The sequence below is a fragment of the Neophocaena asiaeorientalis genome, unplaced genomic scaffold (genome assembly GCF_003031525.2).
Source record: "Neophocaena asiaeorientalis asiaeorientalis breed wild unplaced genomic scaffold, Neophocaena_asiaeorientalis_V1.1 scaffold171, whole genome shotgun sequence".
NCBI classification, from domain to species: Eukaryota; Metazoa; Chordata; class Mammalia; order Artiodactyla; family Phocoenidae; genus Neophocaena; species Neophocaena asiaeorientalis.
In genome coordinates, this window is record NW_020174013.1 from 2,940,080 (window position 1) to 2,964,953 (window position 24,874).

Genomic DNA, 24,874 nt, shown 5'->3' on the forward strand with positions numbered 1-24,874 from the left:
TGCCCTCTACTATGTCTAATGTTAGCTCAGATACCAGAGACTCAGGCTTCTCTAGTTTAATTGTTCTCATTTCCCATCGGGTGGAAATGAGGAAGCCATCTGGCATGGAGATGGGGAGCTGGAGGATCAATTGCACTTTATGTGGACTATTTCTGTTTACAGCACTGCCCCTTATTTGTACGTTCTGTGGTGCCTTGGTGCCTCCAATCCTTGAGCCTTTCTGCTTCTCAGCCGATTTCCCATCCTCAGATGAAAACACCAAAGTAAAGGCTTTTGTGCCCTTTACTCTGCTGAATTAATAAACATGCATCCATTCTGTCTTACATCTTCCAAAAACTTGTTGGTTTCTCTTTATATTGCTTTCAATATCTCTCGATTGCTTTCTAACATTTAATGATGTTTCAGGGAAGAGTGGTTAACTAAAATTCCCTCCTTGGTTTGTTTTTAAAGCTAAAAGACAGACTGTGGCTTTGGAACTGCTTGAATCAGAAAGAAAATATGTCATTAACATCTCTCTGATCCTGAAGATCAAGGCAACATTCCAGGGGTCAGATGGAAAGAGGAATTCCAAAGAGAGAAGGTATCCCTGTATTCATTGCCTTTGCTTTTCAGATTAAAATTTAAGGTAAGTTGTTTATTGTTTCCACTTTGGGAATTCTGGGACCTGTAAAGAGTTCCAGAAATAGTCTTTGAAAAGAGAATATCAGTGACAGCAGGTAACCCTTGGCAAGTCTCAAATTTAGATTCTGAGCAGATACGAAAATGAGTGCAGTCTCTGGGGCTTTCGGTGTCCCTGGCCTGTCTGTTAAGAACCTAAAAGAGGAATAAATGCTACAGTGAGGGAGGCATTCCTGTCTGTTGCCATCTGCATGTTCCACTGGGATCCTGGAAGGCCCCCTGGAATCACTTATGAAAGTACAGGGAATGGATGCAATGGAGGTTTGAAGTGGCCATTAGATAAACGATACAGGGCTGATATAGCTATGAACTTGGACCTTTCTCATTATTTGTTCACGTGATCCTGGATGATGTGTGAGTCGTGTGTGCGTGTGCACCTGTGTTGTGGCGCAGTGCTTCCAGAGGGCCTGTGACGGGTTACAACAGCTTGCTAGCCCCCAGGGTACAACACTCCTCCATCTATGTCTGTTTCCAAACTTCAGAGTTGCTCTGCTTGCCTCTCTGTTGAGAGAAAGCAGGAAAGAGAAACTATGATTTGGTGGGAAAGGACTAATGTAATAAAGATGTAATAATCCAGATCAGCTGAGGAAAAGGCCAATCTAAATAAATGAAAAGTCTGGGTGATAGACCACTGGAGACAAATACAGCATCGCGACTTTAAGCATTCTGTCGGGTATTATACACTGGTGGCCATAAACTGTGGGATGCCCTAACTATGTTTTCCTGATTCTTATCACCTCCCCCCACCCCCCAATCTTACTTGGCTTTGCAGCTGCCAGCAGTACACCCAGTCACCAAAACGCAATGCTCCCCCTATCTGGGTGATTGAGGTAAGAAAATATTCCCTGACAAATCCACCAGTGGCTTAACAATTTTCAAGAATTGTTTCACTGGGACTTCCCTGGCGGTCCAGTGGTTAAGACTCCGTGCTTCCAATGCAGGGGGCGCGGATTCGATCCCTAGTTGGGGAACTAAGGTCCCACATGCCGCACGGTGTGGCCAAAATATAAAAAATAAATAAAAACAAATTTCTTTAAAAAAAGGAATATTCATTGTTAAAAAAAAGAATTATGAAGTAAACAAAACAGAAAGCAGCAAGGAGCAGAAAGGGTAATGTGACACTTAAAGCTGTGAACAAGAGAGGCTCTGGATTGGGTTTTACTTTCTCTCAGCGGCCACCTAGATTCTTGCTGGTCCTTCCTTTCCCTTCTGGCCACTTGATTCCCCCTCCTTCACTCCAATCGAGCTTGTCCTACCCTCCCAGATTGCCCCTTCAGCCCTCCGAGAAGTCTCTCCGGCCTCTAGCTACCTTGCTGTTGCCAAAGACTTGCTCAGTTTACATTAAAACCAATGTAAAACCCAGTATACCTTTTGATGGGCTTTGCCTCCACATCTAAGATTCTAAGCCAGCAGCATCTCTTTCCAGTCTCTGAAAATGTGGGGATGGAGCAAGGAGAGAGAGAGGATTGTTTGCTCTGGAATACAGTAACCAGGCCCCATGCTTGGCACTTCATTTATATTAACTTCATGAAATCTTCACAAGAACCCTGTGAATCCTACCTTATAGATGAAGAAACTCAGGTCTAGGGTTTAAAGCCACAAAACCAACAGGTGCCAGAACTGAAGCCCAGACCCGTCTGACCCTGTGTCTCCTGCTCTTCCGACACCACACTGCTTCACTCAGGACCATGTGATTGCAAAGATACCACCTTGACTAACAGCAATATGCCAAGTGCCTCAGCCAGAAGCCGACCTTGTCTCTTCCTATTTCACAACTTATGCTTCTCTCTTAACCGCCCATAAGTTCTTACTTCAGATCTCAGCTGACTTGTCAGGTAGGGATATATTCTTAGCTCACGGAAGCTCTTTTCTATTTGCCCTCACTTCTACTTCTCATGACCCATTACTGAGGAAGAAGTGGGCCTTTCCCCAAAATCCTGAGATTAAAAAAAATTAACATGCCATCCTCAATGAAAGTAAGAAAATGGCTATTTCTCGTATCCATGATAATGCTATTCATGTTAGTTATCGGCTAAGCAACCTCTTTTGTTTTCATAGCCCAAGAAGAGAAAAGCTTCAACTTAGGATTCTTAGTGCTAATCTCCGGTTCTGAGGTTTGCAATGTTGCCCTTCTCCTACCTGGGGTTAGATCTTCATCCTCCTCCTTTACTCACTATGTTTCTTTTTTTTTAAGCTTTCTGAAGCCTCCAGCTGTACTCTATTTAAATAGACCAGCTGAATGAAATACAAAACAGAATGAGATTGTTCCTCTTCCCTACTGGCATTGTTCCTCCCATGCAAAGATGAAAATTAAGTTATTAACATTTACTATTTTTCCCATCATAAACATGCAAGCCTTCTGCATCTTCTACCCTCACTGAAAAGTCACCTGGGGGTGAAAACAACACCCACTACAACTACATACCTGACACTCAAACCTGAGGTTGCCACGTCTTCTCAAGCCTATAAAATAAAACTTCAGGTTTTCCGCAGAAAAACGTGAAGCACTCAGGAGTCTCCTCAGGCTGTTTCAAGCCAGCCCTGCCCCTGGCTAAAAGGGCCTGACGCTACAGGGGCAAAGGCTGCCCGCTGAAGCCTGAGGGGGATGTGCAGGCTGCTGTCCATTTGTAGGAGGATCACAGAAGTTGGAGCTCTTGGCTTTTTCCGGTATGATTCACGCACACAGAGCCACAACCTCAGGCTCAAACAGTCCTGTCTGACCCCTTATCAGGAGGGACAAAGTCAGCCCCACAGGATTGCCAGTTAGCCTTAGAAGCTAAACTCCAGGGCCACATCTACCAAGAGCTCAGCGAGCTGTGTGCTTCAGATCACCACCAGGTGGCACATATTTTAATTATCGATGCCTCACCTTGCAGCTGAAGCTCAGGAGCTGTTTTGACTTAAGAGCTAAGTTATTAATTTGAAACTATAACTGGATTTTCATTGATTGCTTTTAGTTTATTCTTCTCATTGCTTGAGTACTGTATTGCGGGAGCTGAAATTACTTTGAAGGCTTTAGAAAGAATAAACTACTCATGTTGCCATAATCTCACCCCTGGTAAGGAAGAGAAAATGAGTTGAGCACGTAATACTTTTGTCTTAATGAAAAACTTGCTTCTGGGAGTCAGGTCTGGCTCCAGGCAAAATAGTGAAATAGATTAAGTGTGTCTATGCTTCTTGCTTCTTTCTCCCTCTGCTCTCCACTTCCTGGCTTACCTCATCCACACTCTTCCCTGATTTCAAATATTAACCTTACTAAATTAAAAAAAAATTTAAAGCCTGTTTTCAATATTTGGTACAGAACCCACTGTAAACCATTGCTCTTCATGTAACTTACATGCTTCCATGATGCTTGATGGGAGCCTTAGCCTTTTCTGACCCTCATCCTGAAACCTTACTCTGTTAGCCCAGTGGACAGTCCAGGAGACATCTGGATTCCAACCAAGTTACCAGCTGTCAACTCTGCAAGTACACTGGTCACAGTGTAGCAGAAGGCAGCTTTCTAGAAAGGAAAGAAAAAGAAAGGACAGGACAGGACAGGAAAGGAAGGAAGGAGAGAAAAAGAAAAGAGATAACCCAAGACATATTATATAACCTACAGTGACAACCCATCACAAAGTCATATCTCACCACGGTGCCCTAACATCTCTCAGTGTCACACCAGGAATATTACGCAAAGTCACTGTCAGCCTCTGGGTGGGGAGAAATCTTTCACATCTAGATCTTTGGCTGGTGCAGTGTTTCACTCTCAGTTTGATCAGTTGTGCTTTCCTCCATCAGATTTACGGTCTTCTCCCAGTCAAGACTGTCTCCCAGCCACTCCTACAAATTTCCTTTGGTCTGGACAGGGATTACTTAGATCTTCTGAGCCCACTGCACCAGCCTAGCACAGGCCTCTCCTCCCACACTTATGGATCAGCTGGCTCTGCGTGTGTGGAGGCACAGGGGCTGGTCAGATGGGGGTGGAAGGAATCCTTGTATCTTTTCACAGGAGGCTGGGTATCCCATTCCAGCATTTGTGTGTCTTCTCTGAGCTACGATCACGGGGGAGTCTCCTTTGCCTGGAGATGGGTTGAAAACACCTCCTTTCAAACTGGCATCCTTCCTTCTGTTCTCAGCAAAGGTCTGCTTGTTTGCTGTTGGCAAAGCACCCCAACTGTCCACTAATTTACTCTCAGTAGACTCTGGGGAAATATCCAAATAAGTTTGGTTCTCAGCAACAAGCAGGCCATCACTTTCTTCTTTGTTAAACTTGTGGTCTTGGCCGCTCTCCCCTTTTGAGACGGACTGCATTCTGCCTATGGAATGTGTATCTCTGCTTTCACTTTACTACGGCTAGCCCTTGAATTCTTTGCTGCGCGAAGCCAAGGACGCTTACTTGGCAGCCTGTCCCAGGGACCCGCCCGAGACCTGGGACATGACCATTCTCTTGCACCCCAATTTTCCTGCAACCTCTTTACAAAGGATATTAATAAATCTACTTCTTACCTAAAAGAAAAAACAAACAAAAAACCAACCAACCAAACAAACCCTCCCCAAAACCCTGTGGTCTTAAAAGCACAGGGTAACCTATTTTCAATCTCCCTAAGTTACCAAGCTGGAGCTGAAATCCTTGCTGTAGCCCAGTAAGACTTCACTCTTTCTGTTTCTTCCTTCCTCGCTCCTACAGGCCTCTGCTCCCTCCCTTCTCCATCCAATCCCCCTTCTTCTTCCTCCTATGATTCTCTTTGTCTTTCCTCTCCCCCCATCCTCCTCTAACTTCTCTCTTCTTTCCTTCATTTCCTCTGAAAAAAAATGAGGCACCCTGAGATGGCTGGGGGGATGTGAGAGAAGGAAGGGGGCTCAGCAAAACTCCTGGGAGTAGCAGGCCAGGCCTAGTTTGTAGCCTCCCCCGGCAAGACTCCATCCTTGCCCAGATTCTTCTTAGAAACTGAAGGAAAGGGGAAAAGGAACACTTTTATGCCCTCATCCTCTGAGCTTTCAGTTGCCAGCTTTAAACAAAATTCCTCCTTACCTAAGTACGGTCTCCTAACCAGTAGCTAAGAATGACCCAGTGCCACCTTAGTGTCCCCATCTGCAACATTAATTAGAAGAGACAATTTGCACATCAAGTGGGAATAACCTTAAAACGTTGAAAAAGATTTCCCTTAAAATTTCCACTGTCACATAAATAAGAGTGTACCAGTTAAGCTTTAAAAAGGCCATTCGAGTGATGTGCCCTTTACTAGTTCAATACATTCGTAAAGGAGCCATCAGTAAAAGGGTCTTTCTATAGTCTGAGGATATCTGCTGTGAGGTTGACGATGACAGACTTTTTTTTGAATACTAAAGGCAGACCTGTGACTCAACATACTTTGAATGGCTGGGAAAATGGGACCTGCTCCATGTATTCTTGTAGAGCCTTTTCTTCTCTACACCTGGTTTGTGTGTCTATTCTGTTCCAAGCCTCTTCCCTGGCTCTTTACGGTACCTTGTCCAGCAGCACCTGGATTTGCTTCATGCTCTGCAGGAAAGGGTCTTGAAGTGGCCACGCCAAGGGGTCCTTGGAGATTTATTCCTTAAGTTAACAAATGATGAGGTAAGTTTTTTTCTTAATCCTTTATAAACTTGAATTATATGTGTCTGTGTCTTCCTTGTCTGTTTCTCTTAATAGAGAATCTAGAACCAGTGAATTTCAGAGTTAGAGGAACTCCTGAGATCTAGTCTAACCACCTCATTCTACAGATAATGAAATAAAGTTCAGAGAAATTAAAAGCCTTGGCTGAAATCACCCAGCTATCTAGATATTTGTAGATCTGTGGCTAGAACCCAAGTCTTTTAACTTCCAGATCATCACTTTCCACTGTACTATAACTGCCCCCATTGAATATGCACGTGTATGTGTATGTATGTGTGTGTATTTGTGTATAAGTATATATACATGCACATATATATCCATACATACATATAACATAAATATATGAGAGTCTGTATATATGTATATACTTTCACGCACAATTTCATTTCCTAGAGATTTTTTAAAATGTGATGGGCAGCTACTTGTCTGGAATGTTTTTTGTTTTCACTTCCGTGGAGAAAGGTTTGAAATCTCTATAATGTTCTTCAAAGAAAGTATGATTTAGGCCACAAGTTGCAAACTCAAATGCCTATAGGGCCAGACAATGACATTAGTGAGGAGAAGTGAGCTGAATGTAAAACAGTGTGGACTGTGGGGAAGTGAGCGTAAGTGGAGCACATATGCTTTCAACAAAGAATAGCTACTCAGCTTTATCCAGTTGTTATGCAGGAAAAAAGGACTAGAGTTACCAGAACTTCTGATATTTTAAGAGAAGCTGGAAATCCAGAATTTTGTACGAAATTTTCTTATTTTAAAAATATTGTGTGGGCTAATTAAAACTGGTCTGCAAGCCAGATTTTGCCTGCAGTTAACCTCTGCATATCGATGATTCTCAGCTGTGATTAATAATACAAAATTTACAAATTATTTACTTGTATAGAGTGGATGTAATACTATCCCTCTAATATCACTTTTACTCATTTGTATTCAGTATGCTTTCTTGAGCTGAAAATTGTTATATCTATGGGAGTATAACTTTGAAAGGTGAGAACTGTTTTCCTGAGGGGATATTCCATAGGTGAATATGCAATTAGTGGAAAAAGTTGAGAATCCCTGGTCTAGAAACTATGAGGTGAGTTTGACAAAGTTCCTCATTTAGATGTAGATGATTGAAGCATTTCATCACTAATGAAAGTAATTAAAAAACAAAATATGCATTTTTATCACTGAACAGCTTTTAAAAATATTTTTCAACTTACATGGCCCCTTCCCTCCGGTTTGGTTTATCATTTCACTTTCTCGTTAAAGCAGGGATACTGAGTTTTGTTTTCCAAATCCACAGGAATGTTTTCCTTAAAACCAAAGATTTTTAAGGTGAATTAAAAAAAAATTTACTACACACATTAAATGAATGATTAAAATCATCTCTGCAAAGTACTCCATTTAATATGCATGACTCTGTAAACATATTAGTTGCTATCATTCCTGTCTCCAGGTTCTTACCATGCCTTTTTCTGCTTGTTTTCAAGAATAATTTTTTGGATTATTATGTTGCTTACCTGAGGGACCTGCCAGAATGCATCTCTTTGGTTCACGTGGTTGTTCTGAAGGAGGTATGTGTGCACTGTCCTTTGGTTACATGTGTAACTATATGATGTTGCTCATCTACCCAGAAACTACAGCACGTGCACGCTGAGCTTGTTCTCCAGGCTGGGGAACGGCTTGAACAGAGCCCGTGACATTCCTCCCTGGGGTTAAAGGAGCCCGCTCAAGGATCAGTGCCATTGCTTTGGTCTTTGCTCTTCCTTACTGACCCTCTGTTCCATTCCATTGGAAATACAGACAAAGTAAACAGCTATTCTAAGCAGAGATCTTCAGACTGCAGCTTTGCAGCCTTGAGGGGTTTGGGGCTTTACAGGCTCAGACAATATGAACTGAATATTAAACTCATGTTATCCTGTATCTGTCAGTTTATAAGATTATAAAATGGCTTTAGTCATGTTGCTTTAAGTATCGCTTCTGCAGTGATATATTAGGTGCTCAATAAGTAAATATAAGACAATTCTAGTTATTTTAGGTCAGTAGAAAAGAACCATATCAGGAGCTCTAAAGCTAAGAGTTAATCAAGTTTCACAAGAGGTGAGAGGCTCCATTAACTTTCTACTTCAACCCCCTACTGCTCCCAACCCAGTACAATACCAACCACGTGTTAGCACTCAGCAAATATTTGAGTAAGGGAAAGGAGGAGAAGGGACATGGAAAAAGTCCAGCATGTTTCCTGCTGCCAGGCCAGCTGACCAGTTTCTAATCATACTCCCTTCCCCTTTCTCATGAGGCTCCAATCCACCCTTAGTGCCTATTCGTAAACCACTGTAAAGATTACTGGCTGAAGAACCGTAATGAATTTAGTCAACTCATATATAATCTACTGAATGCCCACTGTGCTAAGATGGTGTCGGAGGGTGGGGAAGAGGAGGGAGTCGTTGGGAAACTTGGGTGGATTCTAAAGAAGTATATGACATGCTCCCTGTTAGAGACGAGGTGTCTCCTTGAGCATGTCCCCCAACAGATCAATGCTGCCTGACACTCTAGATGAAGAAAATTCTCTTCAGAGAAGAGAGTAAACCCTTCTTACTCTGGGGGAACTGACTCTGGGGTTTGACAGCCAGAGCTGGGGGGACGCTGAAGACTGACTCCAACTTTCTTTCATTCAGGGTGATGAAGAGATTAAGTCTGACATCTATACACTGTTTTTTCACATAGTTCAGCGCATCCCTGAGTATCTGATCCATCTGCAGGTAGGTATGGCTGGCCAAGCCACTAAACTGATTTTCATGCTAAACAGGTGTTTTTGGCTTCCAATGAAAGACACTGTGAAGGGTCAAGGAATCATTAATATTTCTAAGAAGTGTTTAAATGATTTAGATTGTTATGCTCACCCCATCTCCACCTTGTGGTATGAGCTAAAATCTCATTCTCTAAAAATATTTGGCTTGTGACGCCAAAAATGAAGTTCTACATTCATTGACCAGCAATTCACACCTATGCTGATCCAGGATCTTTCTATGGCAGCTCCTGCCAGACCCTGGATACCTATTCAGTCCCTTCCACCTTGGTTCTACAGCCATCTAAATGCACCCCTGACTACTACTTCCTTTTGGCTTGCGTCCAAGAGTCTACAATACATTGTGCTTATGTCTTGTGTCACAGGAGAAGCATGGAGAAGCTGATGAGCTGACTTCTTCACACCATTTTCCCACAGGGTTTGTAGAATCTTGGAGGCAGTAGAATTGAGAAAGAGACTCATCAACACCCCTACCAGCCCCTCTTCTTCCCACCACCCACCTGTTCTGGTTTAATTGCTGACTGATCTTCTTAAGTAATTCAGTGAAAGCATCTCAGAAATGCTTGGGATTTGTCTCAGGTAGAAGTAGCCCAGTATTAATATTAAAAAGACTTTCAATTGTATGTGGCTTTAGATCTTAAAATCATTCTCTCACAGTAATTATCTAATTTAATCTTTTCAACAATCCCATGAAATAGGTAGCATTATTAACTTTTTTTAGATAAGGAAATGGCGACCCAAAGAAGTAACTTGCCCAAGTTAAGACACCTGGTCAGTGAAAAAATATAGGCCTGAAACCCAGGTCTTGCAAGCAGGTTGTAAGTAAGTAAATAAGAGCCCAGATTCTGCTGTCTGACTTGAGTTCAAATCCTGACTCTGCTACACACTAGATGTGTGACCCAGTGAAGATTACTTAACTTCACTGTGCCTTGATTTCCTTATTTGTTAATTGGAGTAACAATGGCATATATCTAACTGGGTTATGGTAAAAATTAAATGAGAAAATAATGTAAAGGACTTAGTGCTTGGCAATAGGAAGCGCTCAATAACTGTTAGCTTTCCCAAATCCAACCAGCATGCACATTCCACTATAGCACAGCAGGCAATGTAACAGGAGGGGCCACTAGGCCGGGCTTGATCATAAACATCCTCTCACTTCCAGCCTTGATGCCTGACCTTCTCACCATTGGTCTGACTCCTTTGGGTTACAAGGCATTGCCTATAGACAGTAATTGTTAGAATGGCTCTATTACTTCAGAGATCTAATTAGTAGATCCTTCTAATTTTTCAGATGGAATTATGTTCAAATTCAACTCGAACAGGAGCAATAGTGACTATTATTTTCCCTTGGTGTGATGGACAAAGAGAACAGCAAGTTTGACTTTTCAGTTTGTAATTAAATTGGCCATTTGCATCATTTTGATTAAATGGCTACCAAACTCTCACGACAGATCAAGGCAAGGTACAGAAGAGACGAAACAACTTTTCATTCTAACTATGCAATGCTGCTTCCTTTTTTCCTCCATCCAGAACGTCCTGAAGTTCACAGAGCAGGAACACCCTGACTATTACCTACTTCTTGTGTGTGTTCAACGCCTGCGAGTATTTATCTCACACTACACCCTGCTGTTTCAGTGCAATGAGGATTTGCTTATTCAGAAACGGAAAAAACTCAAGAAGTAAGGTTCTGATGGTGCAGTCTAGAGGGTTGATCAAAGGTTTCTGAGAACAAGGATACAGACGGTCAATGTGCGTGTCTGTCACAAGTAACCACACTGAATGTAAAGCGGCTGAAATGCAGTGATGGAGGCGGAAGAGAAGAGAGAGCAGGGGAGGGAAGAGAGGTGACCAGGTTGGCTACAGGAGGGAGGTACTTACTACCTGGTGGAAATTAATTTAGAAAAATGAGCACTTTTACTCTAATGCTTCCGCAGACCTTCTATTATCTCATGTTGCTAACCACCTCAAAAATAGCTGTTTCACTGAACTTGCCAGGTTTAAAGTTGCAGTTTAAAGGCCAGAATGTGATTTCTTTCATTAATTCAAGAAATATTTACTGAGCACGTATTGAATATCAGGCACTGTTCAGCAAACTGAATATACTGCAAAGAACAAAACAGACAAAAATCTTTGCCACGTGGAGCTTACTTTCTAGATCTGGGTAGCCAGTTAATAAATAAGTTAGATGGTTTAAGTGCTATGGATAAAAATAAAACAAATAAGGGAGGGGGTGGTGGTTGAAAGGATTTCACACTAAGAGGAAACAGGAAGGACTGATTAAGGAAAATCTGGGCTTATGAGGGAACAGAAGCAACTCATAACAAAGCTTCCTAATAACCTGGATTTCATTCAACCTCATCCCAAACCAATGAGAACAGAATCATTTCTGTGCGTGCTTTACACCAGTGAAACATGCTATGTCCCAAGCCAGGGCTCCTCTAATGGATGACTTCTCCTTATACTCCCCTTACCCCCAACTCAATTCAGCCAATTAATCAGCATCCCTACTCCTACCCAGCATCCAGCTTGCACTCTTATTATGTAAGCAACCTGGTTTGTAGAGAGCCCTGGAGAGACCAAGAACTTCACAGCTGAGCTTCATCTGAGAAATAGTCTGCCTTTCTTGGTATAATGTGTGTATTCAGAGAGCTGATTTCCCATTGTAGACCCTGAGAATAATTACCTCCATTCCATTAGGTCATCCATGGCGAAGCTGTACAAAGGGCTGGCTTCCCAGTGTGCAAATGCCGGGCAAGATGCTTCTCCCACTGCAGGCCCCGAGGCTGTCCGTGACAGTGGGATCCACTCCGAAGAGATGCTGCAACCCTACTCTCCTGCTCCCAGTTCTGGCCCTGCTGTCACGTAAGCACCTGTTGCTGTGGAAAAGTTAATGACAATGCCCTCGCCTCCCAGGTGGTCTGTGTGGGGGTAGCAGGCCAGCCTGTATTAGGAGTATGACTTACAGGACTCCTTCCTCCCTCTTGCCCCATCAGGCCCATATGTGGCAGGCAAGCAGCTGACCCAAAGCTTGGATCCCAGAGGACGGTACTTACGTTAAAGAGAAGGCCTAGAGGCTGGAGGTTACTCGCAACAATTTTATCACACATAACCCCCTTCTACCTACAGCATGAGTCTCTCTGGGTTTGGACAATGACAGAGTGGAAAGGAGTGCTGTAAGATGACAGGAAAGCATTTTACAACCCCTCAGAAAGGTGGGAACCCACTTAATGTCTACAAAAGATGTAGTGGAGAAAAAGGTTTCCCAGTCAGGGGTCAGAGGAAGTCTGGGCTCTGAGGATGAGAAATAGGTCAGAGGTGATACAGAAAGAAGGTTGTTTAGCCCTTCCCAATTCTCCTTGAAGCTTCTTCTGAAAGGGACTTCATGATCTCTGTTCTTCACTTATGACAGCTTCTCTGAAAGCTGTTCTGGGCAGTGGATGGATTTGACAGTCTTTTTTTTTTTTTTTTTTTAATTTATTTATTTTATTTATTTATTTATTTTTGGCCCCATCGTGTCTTTGTTGCTGCACGTGGGCAGCCATCAAGGGCTACTCTTCAGTGCGGTGCGCAGGCCTCTCATTGCGGTGGCATCTGTTCTTGTGGAGCATGGCCTCTAGGCGCGCGGGCTTCAGTAGTTGTGGCTCGCAGGCCCTAGAGCACAGGCTCAGTAGTTGTGTTGCACGGGCCCAGTTGCTCCGCAGCATGTGGGATCCTCCCGGACCAGGGCTCGAACCCATGTCCCCTGCATTGGCAGGCGGCTTCTTAACCACTGTGCCACCAGGGAAGCCCGATTTGACAGTCTTTTAAAGTCGCTGCACACAACCCTCTCACACACTAAGCTGGGTGCTCATTCAGCCAACTTCTTGATGATCTATAGGGTAAGGATTAGGCTCTTTACATATCTGGAACTCATTTTACCTCTGAAGGATGTCAACTTGGCCACCTTTGAAACTGGGACTTCTGGAAGAATAAGGGACACCAAAACTCAAAATTCCAAACCTCCAATTTACCAAATATAGTCAATTCTCATGAAACTAGTTCCTTAGACTATAATTTCTGCTTTGGGTTTTATTATCTTAAGGAAAATTTAGAAATCATGCAAGAAGCTACTTTTCTAAAACTACAATGAAGTGAGAGGTAGGCAGTTGAGATTACTTCAATGTTTAATCCCTACAGTTTTTAGAATGCTAATTACAGTCACTGGAAGGAGCAACTGATCAATAACACAAAATAAATCCTGTTTGCTTTCTGCCCTTATCTCTTAAAATTGAGAACATTTGTCAGTGAGAGATGGAATTGCAAATGTGGAGGCAGAAGGGAGAAATTTTATAATCATTCTGAAAACCTATGAGACATTCACTTTTCTATAAATAGAGCCCAGGATGATTTTCTTACTATAGAGAAAATCCTGTAAGTCCTATTAGGAGAGAACTCCTTACAGAAAACAATACCTTTCCTGAGTGGGGAGTGGGAGACAGGAAGTGGAATTTTAGTTTGTGGATCGCTTCAGCTCTTAAAACAGTGACAGAACTCTCTACTTTGAAGTGAGACAAATACAGCCAAAAAAAGAAATTCCTAGAGATTATATCCAGACTGAAGAAGATGGCTGCCGTTGCACTCTGTGCTAGAAACATAACCAGAAAAAAACCCAACAAGAGTCTTCCAAGTTAAAAGAGAATTCAAGTCAATATTTCATTTTACTATTTTTTTCACCTCTGTCAATGTGAGACCTCGTTTTCATCTTAAGACCACCAGAGAAAGATACTCAGTGTTAGCATTTACAACTGCATTCTTTATGCATTTTTGTGGTAGAACTAAGTATGAATAAATAAACTAGCACAACCAGTTTGGGTCAGTGTGTAGTAGTCCACTCACATCTGTCTGGCAATTAATTCCAGCAGAACTGGCAAACCACATCCAATCTGATGGGTAGTCTATCCAAGCACCCAATGTTATTCTTTATCCATGACTGAACAAAAAAACCCTCCATGAAATTGGGCATATTCAAAGTGACAGCCTTTTCATTTCAGTAATGTGTTTTTGGGTGGAAGTTTGAGACGACTTATATAGCATGCTTTATAGCCACAAGGAATTTTTAGTTTATTATGAAAATTTCAAACATACAGAAAAGTAAAATGGACACTAAACCCCACACCAACATTCAGATTCAACGGTTATCAAGATTGTACTCCACTTACTTCATCTGGGAATTAATTCTTAAGCATTAAGATCCACGAGTTGTTTCCATGATTTTACATGACTCTGCTAGGGCAAGAAAGGGAGAGAAGAGAGAAAAGAGGTGCCTTGGGGCCTTGACAAGTGGTGGGAAAGGTCGGAGATTCCACATGGGGAATGATGAGCATCCTTGGCCTACCAGCCATCTCTGCGCAGTGCCTCTGGTTGCAGACGGGTACTTCCGGCATCCCCTTCACGGATGGTCATTTTCACTCTCCCACTTGGGGGACCAGGGCTCGTGGGGACTCCTTAATCTGAGAAGCCTGTGGCGCTTGGTAGGTAACACACGTAGGCGGCTGGGAGGGACGGAGAGGAGGGAGTCGGCAGTGTGCACCTAAGCGGTATCCGGCAGGCAGTGTGTTGGTCCCGGCCTTGCGCAGCTCGGTGAGAGGCGTGCACTAACAAACCGTAAGCACACTTGTTTTGTATTCTCTTTCCCCTTTAAAGACATTTGATGCCCCCAGTGAAGAAAAGCCAACAACAGCAAAGCTTGATGGAGAGCATGCAGCCCGGAAAGCCCAGTGACTGGGAGATAGAGGGCAGAAAGCACGAGAGGCCTGAGAGCCTCCTGGCGCCGGGGCAGTTCTGTGCCGCCGAGCAGGACGTGAAGGCGCTCGCTGGGCCCCTGCAGGCCATCCCGGAGATGGACTTCGAGCCCTCTCCAGCCGAGCAGCTGGGCAACGTGGAGCGCTCCCTGCGCGCCCCGGCCGAACTCCTGCCCGACGCCCGCGGCTACGTGCCCGCGGCCTACGACGAGTTCGAGTACGGCGGCGAGATCTTCGCGCTGCCCGCGCCCTACGACGAGGAGCCTTTCCAGGCGCCGGCCCTCTTCGAGAACTGCTCGCCCGCCTCTTCCGAGTCCAGCCTGGACATCTGCTTCCTGCGGCCCGTCAGCTTCGCCGTGGAGGCCGAACGGCCCGAGCACCCGCTGCAGCCCCTGCCCAAGAGCGCGACGTCTCCGGCGGGCAGCAGCAGCGCCTACAAGCTAGAGGCGGCGGCGCATGCGCACGGCAAGGCCAAGCCGCTGAGCCGCTCGCTCAAGGAGTTCCCGCGCGCGCCGCCCCCCGAGGGCGTGGCCCCGCGCCTCTACAGCACGCGCAGCAGCAGCGGCGGCCGCGCGCCGATCAAGGCCGAGCGCGCTGCGCAGCCGCACGGCTCGGCCTCCTCCGCCCGTGGCGCGCCCAGAACCTTCTTTCCCCAACAGAGGTCCCAAAGCGAAAAGCAGACCTATTTGGAAGTAAGGAGGGTAAAGTAAAACCGACCCCAAACCCACATCGCTGGCAGCCCCGGGCCTAGATCTCCAGGGTGCAGCCTGGGCTCACCTAGCGTGGAGGGGAAGCAGGCTGGCCAGGCGGGGGCGCAGAGGCCGGGCTGGGCGAGGATGTTGAGGGAGAGCCCGGGTTAAAGGCTTGACTATCAGTGGCCCTCGGAGGAAAGCGTTAGTGCCCACTCTGCAGTGCTAGGACACAGGAGCATGCCTTACCTATATATGTAGGACGACCGAAAGACTAGGACTCCTAGTAGACCTGATTAAAACGCCTCCCCCCACCCCAAGTGAAAGAGTTAGAGGTGTTCTCTGCCTTGCTGCTTAAACTGTGGCATCTCCCAGCTGCACTTCACTTGCAGGGCACTGCACGCAAGTCCCAGGCCTGTTTCTTCCTTTGCCTGTTAGGCGCACCCCTTGTTTACACGTTCAAAATATCGAGCCCTGTGTGCCAGCCTACTGTACTCCCCGACCTGCACCCTTGTTTGCAGCTAGGGAGGAGGCAAGCTGCCCTCTCTCACTGAGGACACCCTGCAAAATTGACTGCAAAGTTCATTACCGCTTGCTTTCCTTTTGCCTGGAAAAGGGTGTCACCTTACTTGGCAGACTCCAGTGGGACGAGGACAACACAAAATAGTCAAGGAAGCATTGACTCACAAACACCTTCTTTGGCCTCTATATCGATGTTTGGTATTTTGATGTCTAACCTTGGAGTCTGCAAGCCTTGGGAGATTTAAAGAGGTGTTTAAATACACATCCATGAAAGGACTAATAGTTCCTGAGCAAATAATTTCTCTGCACGTGATTGGAACAAAGGCAATTTCTGATTAAACGGAGTAAACAGTGTAGCTTTGACCTGTGCCCCCATCCTTCCTGTTAAACATTTTAGAAGTGGTGGTTAGGGTTTACAGGGCAACTCTGTATTGATTGATACATCTTGAAAAAGACAGTCCAGCACTGCCTTTACCTGCACGACGTATCCCTTACATCCAGCACTAGGGATCCTTTGCCTAGGTGAGAAATGGTTTCTCCCAGGAATGAGGGCCCTGCATTCCACCTGTTTCTATTTCCAAGTGAATGGGAAGAGATCGAAGATCATTGACTCCTTTCATTCATTCGTTTTTCAGCAAACACTGAGCACCTGCCTCGCACCAGGCTCTGTGTGAAGTGCTGAGGGTTCAAAAATAAACGGCGTCCAGTCTCTGCCCTCCAAGGCCACTGGCTTAGCTCAGGAAGGAGATGCATAAACACAGAATTATAATAAATGGTGGAAGCACATGGGAGGGTATTTAAACCCTCCTAAGGTGATGATGGTCAGAGAAGTCTCCTAGATAGTTTGAACGTCTGAATTCAATTTTAAAAGCTGCTTAAAAGTTGGCTAAGTGAAGAGAGGGGTAGGGAAATATGAAAAAAGGCTCATGGGCCTTTTACAAAAACGGCAGGGTGAGTTTTTCCTTGTAAATATTGTCCCAGGTGGGAGTGGTGGACATTAGGCCAGAGGAACATGAAGAGCCTTGGAGCTTGCCGCCCACCTGGACTCCAGAAATCAAAGTCTGTGTCTGCTTCCTGAGAGGGCAGAAATGCCTTAGTGTGCCCAGCTAAGGTTGCTGAGTTTCCCCAGGATTCTCAGATTTCCTTCTGCCTCTGATTTTCAACTCTAAACTTTATAAAATTCTGTTAGGTAAAATTTCTTAGACAAATCAAAGTTAGGTGTGTGTCAAAAGTTTAAAAGTTCATTAACAAGGGAAGTAGAAAGGAAATAATAGTGCCAATTCAAAGAGACTTGGGATGGGCAGAGATATACATACAAAACCTTATAACTAGTATAGACTAAGCTGCAAAGAATGCTTTTATTTCATATGTTCATAAAAATGTCTTTTTTTCCCTAGCTGATGTGTGAAAAATTGGAAGCTCAACAATTGCTAGACAAAAACCATTAATCAGAGCGAGATGGGGTTTTAGTTGCAAAAGATTAACCCTTCAAAAGCCCCATCTTTAAAGATACCAGCTCTTTCCTGCTGAGATGTGCAAAGTTCCTAGGGTTCCAACTCCTCAAATATACTCTGTGTATCTTCCACCCCTGCCCTCAGAGCCAACCAAACCCTAGTCTTTAGTGTTCTGTCTCTAAGAGTCAAGAAAGAAGACACTATGTTTTAGTGGAAAGAGCACCTGACTGGGTGTCAGGAGATCCCGGATCTAGTCCTGACTCTGCTGCCAGATAGCTGTGTGCTTTTGGACAAGTCATTTGGCTGCTCTGTGCCTCCAGTTTTCTCATCTGTGAAATAAGACAATCTATACCTACCTCACAGGGTTTTGTGAGGATAAGGCCAAATAAGATAAAGTTTGTGAATATGCTTCGTAAAGTGTGGAATGCTAGATATTATCAAGATGATTCCACAGAAAGATTTTCCTAAAACTATTAATAGATTTAGTCCTAAAAAGTCCCTAAAAGCTCACTTCTCAAAATATGGTCCTTGGGCTAGTAGTAAATGTATTACTTGGGAGCTTGTTATAAATGCAGGATTTGGGCTCCACCCGTGACCAACTGAATCAGAATCTGCATTTTATCAAGATTCCCAGGTGATTCATATAAACATTAGGTGCAGGTGGGCTGGCCCATACCTTAAACTGCTGGTTTTCAAAATCTAAGTGTGCAAAAAGATTTTCTAGGCCTAACTTCAGAGATTCTGGTTCAGATAGTCTGGCTTGGGGCTCAGGAGTCTACATTTAAATAAAGGCCCCACTTGATCCTGTAGCCCCAGGACCACACTTTCAGAAACGCTACACTAAGCCATTAAGGTGTTGATCTCCGTGGTTTAGTTATGAATCTTCATAGAATCTCAGAGACTCTCTAGATCTGCTACTACAACCCTGAGTTAAGGTCTCAAAGTCAAACCCATATGTTTCCTGAAAAAAATTTGTCCCCACTGTTTGTTCTCTATCAGCAAGCATTCACCGATCAATTCATGAACATTTCACGGTGGTTTTTGCTTTGACTTCTTGGCTTCTCTTTTTGGTTCAAAGTTAAGTAGCTATTTTAGGTTGCTTTTTAAAAAGAAACTAGAGAGTTCACAAAAGATAGAGCCTTGCCTTTTAATTTATTTTAACTTTACACTGTAAATAGCATGGATTAAGAATTGTAAAAGGCATGCGTGCAGGTTGGAAATATGAGTTGACATTAATTTCTAAATAGATCTGACCTCTCAAAAACTCCTTCCATCATTAATGTCTAAAGTGGAGAATTAGGAACATGAATTTAAACTAGTATTAAAATCAAGAAACTTTTTTATTTTGTAGAAAGAGAAACATAGCCAGGAATATGAGGGGACTACTGTTGGTTTTCCAGCAAGACAATATTGTTGCCAGAAGAAGTTAATCTTCCTTTATTTCTTGATCTTTAATTATTGTTATATCATAACCCTACTCTAGACTATTTGCCTTGATATGTAGAAAATACTTCTACACTCAGCAGAAAATTATCCTCTTTTCAACTACTGGTTTCTTAATTAGCCTAGGTTTGCTTTGGTTGGAATAGGGTGCCCGCCATTAGCCTTTTGGAGTGGGAGAGGAAAGTGACAAGTTAAAAAAATTGTCCCATAGTCAGGATCAATATTAACTTTTGAAAAGAGTAAAAATACACCCCTCTTTTATGTTTTCAGGAGATGCATTTAGAAGACGCCACGAGATTCTGTCCAAAGGAAGAAAGAGAAAGTGAACAAACATCTTTCAGCGATCAAAACCCCAGGCAAGACCAGAAAGGGGGCTTTCGCAGCTCCTTCCGCAAGCTCTTTAAAAAGAAGTGAGTAGCCCTTAGACAAGACAGCATTGTAACTCATTTCCCTGTGGGCTAAGTCTTGAGGTTTTAACAGTAATAAGTATCAAGTAGCCTGGTTTCACACAACTGCTTCAAGCTCAGTGCCTGCACCCAGTAGCCACGATTCCTGCCAGGTGAAGATGTTTCTCATTGTGATCTCATAGAGTAAAAGCAAACTCAGCTCTGTCCTCTGCTGCTTCTGTCTTTTAGCCCTACTCCCTTGTTCCCAAAGTCGTGTGTTCTGAGAGGAGTGAGCAGAGGAGGTTCCCTAGGAAATCCCCTTTGGCTGGGAGGAGTGGGATCCACCATTGGAGTTGGGTGTAATGGGTGTGCCAGCAGGATCTCCCCACCTGTGCAAAGTTTTCTAAGGCATCACAGCACTTCTGCCTGTAGGGGCCTATAGTCATCCTGGTTGCTAGTGCATATTTTTGGGGACTTCTGCCAGTGTTTTCCCTAGCAGAAATGATTGAATGGATTTGGCTTGGGTCCTAGTTAAAAAAATCACTTTAATGGAGTTTCCATACTCCATAGGAGGCAAAAACAAGGCCTCTCCCTCCTGTGATCCTTCTAAGATTCTCGGTCCTTGCTGTGTGGAATCACCCACCTGTCATTTCGGTCAGCACTTATTAGCACTGTCTCGCCGACTGGGAGACCATGGCCAAACCCCAGCATGAAATGTAAGAAGAAAGAGCTGAGCGTTAGCATTTGATGGTGGGGGGGTCTCCAGTCCAGCCATCGCGTGCCTGGAAGACGGCTGTCTCTCTCTCCACTGGTCCTCAGGCCTGTTCCCTCTCCCTTAGAGAGATTTCGCCTGCTACTTAGTTTCTCTTGGAAGAGGAGGTTCTTGAAGTGAGTTTTAAACAGTAAATCTTCCCATTTTAGTGGATGGAAAAGTTAAAGACACTATGGCTGACTTTACAGAGCTGCTGCTAAGTGACGAAGCACAGGGAAATCACTTTCTCCTGATTTAGGTAATGGTCTTGATGGAAGAATTGGGGGGCAGGCCTGGAGTGAGGACTTTTTTTTGATGGTTTGTCTAATTCCTCTCTGATAGGGAGGGTAGTACTGAGATTAGTAGGTCTCTGATTGTTGGGCCCACCTGTTGTGACTGGAAGGAGGAGGAAAGGGGGAGAAACTACTGCAGTGAGACAGCCCCACTCCATGAGTCCCCTTACAGTTTTGCTAAAGTAGCCCCGTGCATGCATGACTATTGCTAGATCCGCTTTATTCTGGGGGTAATGAGCTGAGAATTGTTCCCCTCTCTCTAGGATCATAGATTTAGATCTTTCCTGACCCAGTACCTATTGGCAAGTTGTTTTTTAAAAAAATATTTATTTATTTTGGCTGCTCCGGGTCTTTAGTTGCAGTGTGCACGTGGGTTCTGGTTCCCTGACCAGGGATCGAACCTGGGCCGCCTGCATTGGGAGGGAGAGCCCCCTACTGACAGGTTTGACAGGGTGGAGAGAACTGGAGGCAGACAGCTCTCCATCCTGACCCTGGGATTTAGGCTTCTGAAATCTTCTGAGGGCTCCAAACTCCTAAGGACACTGCTTGAGCCTATCTTTTTATTTTATTTTATTTTATCTATCTATCTATTTATTTATTTATTTTTGGCTGCGTTGGGTCTTTATTGCTGCCCACAGACTTTCTCTCTAGTTGCGGCGAGCGGGGGCTCTTCTTGGTTGTGGTGCGCGGGCTTCTCGTTGCGGTGGTTTCTCTTGCTGTGGAGCACGGGCTCTAGGTGCGTGGGCTTCAGTAGTTATGGCACACGGGTTCAGTAGTTGTGGCTCGCAGGCTCTAGAGCACAGCCTCAGTAGTTGTGGCACATGGGCTTAGTTGCTCCACGGCATGTGGGATCTTCCCGGACCAGGGCTCGAACCCGTGTCCCCTGCATTGGCAGGCGGATTCTTAACCACTGTGCCACCAGGGAAGCCCTGAGCCTATCTTTTTATTTTTACTTATTTTTAAGCCACAGTACTTCCCAGGAAAACAGCCACTTTTTGCCCAGTGCCATTTATAGTGACTGGGTGCTGTCTGTTAGAAAGCAATGAGTAATGGATCCACCACGGCTCCTTTACAAATTCCCGTTTTTCAGAGATGCAAGAAAACACTCTGCCAGTTACCTGAGGCAGAGGGAGTGGGCTTGTCCTCTCTGTATCCAGTGGGCTTGTCCTCTCTGTACCTAGGAGCAATGGGTAAGAGGAAGAACTTTCTAAAAATGCAGCTGCCTGGAACTGGAGCTGGCTGCCTCATGAGGGAGTGGGTTCTCTTAAGGAGAAGCTAGATGACCCTGGTCAGGGATGCTGTGAAAGGGATTGCCACACTGGGTGGGAGATCATTGCCACTTGAGTGCTTTCTAGTCCTGAGATTTGCTTTATCTGTAGTCTGACTTTGTTGTAGATCAGTCTGGGTGATCACCTCTTTTTAACACCTGAAACAAGAAATTAATGTGGCCTGGGACCTCTAATTGTAAAGACTCACCATGTAGAAGACCAGATTTTGTCTTTCTATAGCCTCCCCCAGCCCTTGGTTCAGTGCTGAGCACTTGCTGTGGACTCTCCAAATTTTCATGTTGGTTAACTGCTTTCAGCCCTCTTGCAGCTTTTTGGGATCCTTGTTAGAGGGCCAGATGGATCCCCTTAGTCCTCTTACCCTTTTTCATAGATGAGTGCCTCCTGCATCAATCCAACTGCTGCCACCAATCCGGGTACTGCCTTTGTATTTCAAATTTGAAGTGTTACACGGATGGAAGTACAGGTGGCGCCACACAGGTGGCTGCTCCCTCTGGCGGGCTTTCCTGGCTTTTTACATCTTGTGTAGAACTGTGAGCACCATCACGCGATGCTTGCTTATCGCCTCGTGTCCAGGGTGCTGCGGTGGGCACTTTGGGGACTTGGTATGGGATAAAGGAGCAGCTCTAGTAGCTTTTCCTGAGTATTTTCATCCAAGAACCATGGCAAGTTTGTTCCATTATGCTGAAGTAGAGACGAAGGGCAGGGAGGCCCCAGTGTAGCACAGAAAGGTCAGTGGCTCTTAACTCAGATGAGAACCCTCGATTTTTCTCATTAATGGAACATCCTTTATTAGATGCACGGGCTGTGCGAGATGCTTGTCTAGGAATTGTGAGTGGCTTGGTTGGTCCCAGCTGTTAGTAGGAACTTGCACCCTGAAGCCAGGCATGCGGACAGGTACAGGGAGGAACCAGAAAGAAGGAGAATCAGCCCATTCTCCTCCCATGTGTCGGGAGGTCAGGCTGATGGCAAGCTCTGGGACTTCAAGACGTGGTTCATCCCGGGTACTGGAGTCACGTCAGAGGCTGGCCTCAGAGGCCCAAAAGGGGCCAGCGCCAGAAAAGCCATGTGTGTCACATCAGGGGCTCGCTGCCTGCCTCTCCCACGGCCCTCTGGAGGCTCACTCCCGTCTGCGCTGACACACGTTTTGTATCCATAGGGGCTTGTTTGGCTGGTGGGCCCACCCACCCAGAATGCTGCTTCGGGACGAAGCTAGGCATGGAGCCAGATGCAACAGAAAACCTGAGAAAGGGTTCTCTTCCCTCTGAGGCTGGGAGGGCCGAATGCTCCTACCCACAAGAATTCAAAAGGGAGAGTCAAGCTGACATCATAAAACAAAAAAAATCCTGAAAAATGCCCAAGATATTTGGGGAAAAGGATGACGCTCTGATTGTTTCTATCTCGGGCACATTTGTCCTGGGTAGATGCCAGGTCATGTGTCCCTGAGAGCTGCCCAGAATTGGTCAGAATAAAGACTGCATATCTTAAAGTTGGAAAATGTTAAATGATTTAAAAAATTTTCAATGACGATTCTTAGAAGACAGGAACAGACCTAATGTGATAGACTGATGCTGGACTGAATCCTTGTCCCCCTGCCTTTGAGCAGGACGGTAGGCAGACTATCCCATTCTGCAAGGATCTATCTGGAGGCTTTCAAGAACTTAAATCTAGACTGTCCTGAAGCCTGAGACAGATGCTACTTCATCTTTATATATAAATCTTGCACTTAAGCTAATAAGTAGTCTTGGTTGGGGGTGTGCATGGGGGAAAAAGGGTTACGTAAAACAGCTTAGGGGCACGGAATGTAGATGCTTTCTCTTTTTATCCTCAACTCTGGGGGGAGTGGAAGACAAAGAATATGGCTTCCAAATGATTAATTCTGTTTCCTCACCCATTTCTTCCTCTTTAGCACTTTGTAACTCACATGCCTCAGAGTGTCTCCTTCCCAGTCAGCACCCTCCCTCTACCAGTCGCATCAGAATCTCTTATTTTCTTAACCACACACTGCAGAGAGAGCACTTCTGCAGGGCCCCATATGATTGTCAGTGAATCCACTTCGTGTCCTGTCAGCTGTCTTTGCATCTACTCAGCCTTGGCTATGGAACAGACCATGCAGTACAAAGGACTACTAAAGAATCAATTGATAACTTTACCCTCACCTTCTTCTCTACCTCCTTAGAGCCTATCTCAAGTTCTTTCTCCATTCTTACCCACTTTGGGGTTCTCTCTCATTTACCATTTCACTTCCTTATATAACTTGAAAACTGAAGGAGATGGCTGAAAGGATAACATTTACTTAAACCTGATTACAGATGTTACTTAGTAGGTCACTGGAAATCAGTCACTAAGTTAAGGATCTTCAGTGTTCTAGGTACTGTCATTAGGAGCTTACGATCCAAATGTAAGAGTAACCTAGCTACAAGGTTTAGTACCTAGAACATAGTAACCCTTCTACAGATATACATTAAATGAACATTCATTTGTCACCCTGTTGATTACCTGGGCCAACTGATTTGGCCGACAGGATGGGTGTTCCCCTGCTCCCTTACTTCTCCATCTGCATGTTCCTAAAGCTTTCAAGGCGGAGTCTTTCCATCAGAAAACCAACCCTTCTTAAGTCAGAGGGTCCTGCAGCACTAATTCCAGCCCTCCTCCCTTCCCCCGCTCCAAACAAACTTTAAGGCTTACCATAGCAAACTGCTACTTGTATGACCCACCCAACTTGTGATTTTTCTTCATCCCTGTCAGTTGAGTGGAAGGAAAGTTAGCGACAGGTCTGTTCTTTCCCGTCAATTATTTGGATGGCTGTGTTGGAATGTACTAGGTGCCATCCTACCCTTACCCAGCAAGCGTCTGCCTGCCTGGCCCTTTACGTGTTCCCAGTTCTGCCCTGCACTCAGCCAAAATGGCCCCAGGAACTCAAAAGCCATTTCTGTTTTATCGAGAAAGGGGATAAAAGCAAATATACTAGCTCTTTCTCCTAGATTCTGCAGCTTATGTCTCAGTAATTTAGGTATGCATTACTTGAGAGCCACTCCTTTGGAGGAGTCCATGAGTTGAGGTGGCCATATTTCATTAGAAAGAAACCAGTTAAAAATATCTTTAAAAGGATAAAAATGAGCTTTTAGTCATAGCTACAGTAGAATGCTGGATTTTGAAAATGATTAACAAGTTAGCCATTAGTTAATTG

General features: G+C 44.6%; 1 protein-coding gene across 1 annotated transcript in view; it reads left to right on the top strand.

The window, feature by feature from the left end:
- ARHGEF33 (Rho guanine nucleotide exchange factor 33) overlaps positions 1-24,874 on the top strand; it is a 46,679-nt gene that overhangs the window by 19,699 nt on the left and 2,106 nt on the right. The window contains exons 8-15 of the mRNA XM_024753556.1: positions 451-580; positions 6,124-6,256; positions 7,765-7,848; positions 8,950-9,033; positions 10,611-10,759; positions 11,778-11,942; positions 14,763-15,561; positions 19,239-19,378. Of these exons, the coding sequence (XP_024609324.1) occupies positions 451-580; positions 6,124-6,256; positions 7,765-7,848; positions 8,950-9,033; positions 10,611-10,759; positions 11,778-11,942; positions 14,763-15,561; positions 19,239-19,378 (1,684 nt within the window). The remainder of the gene's footprint in view (positions 1-450; positions 581-6,123; positions 6,257-7,764; positions 7,849-8,949; positions 9,034-10,610; positions 10,760-11,777; positions 11,943-14,762; positions 15,562-19,238; positions 19,379-24,874) is intronic.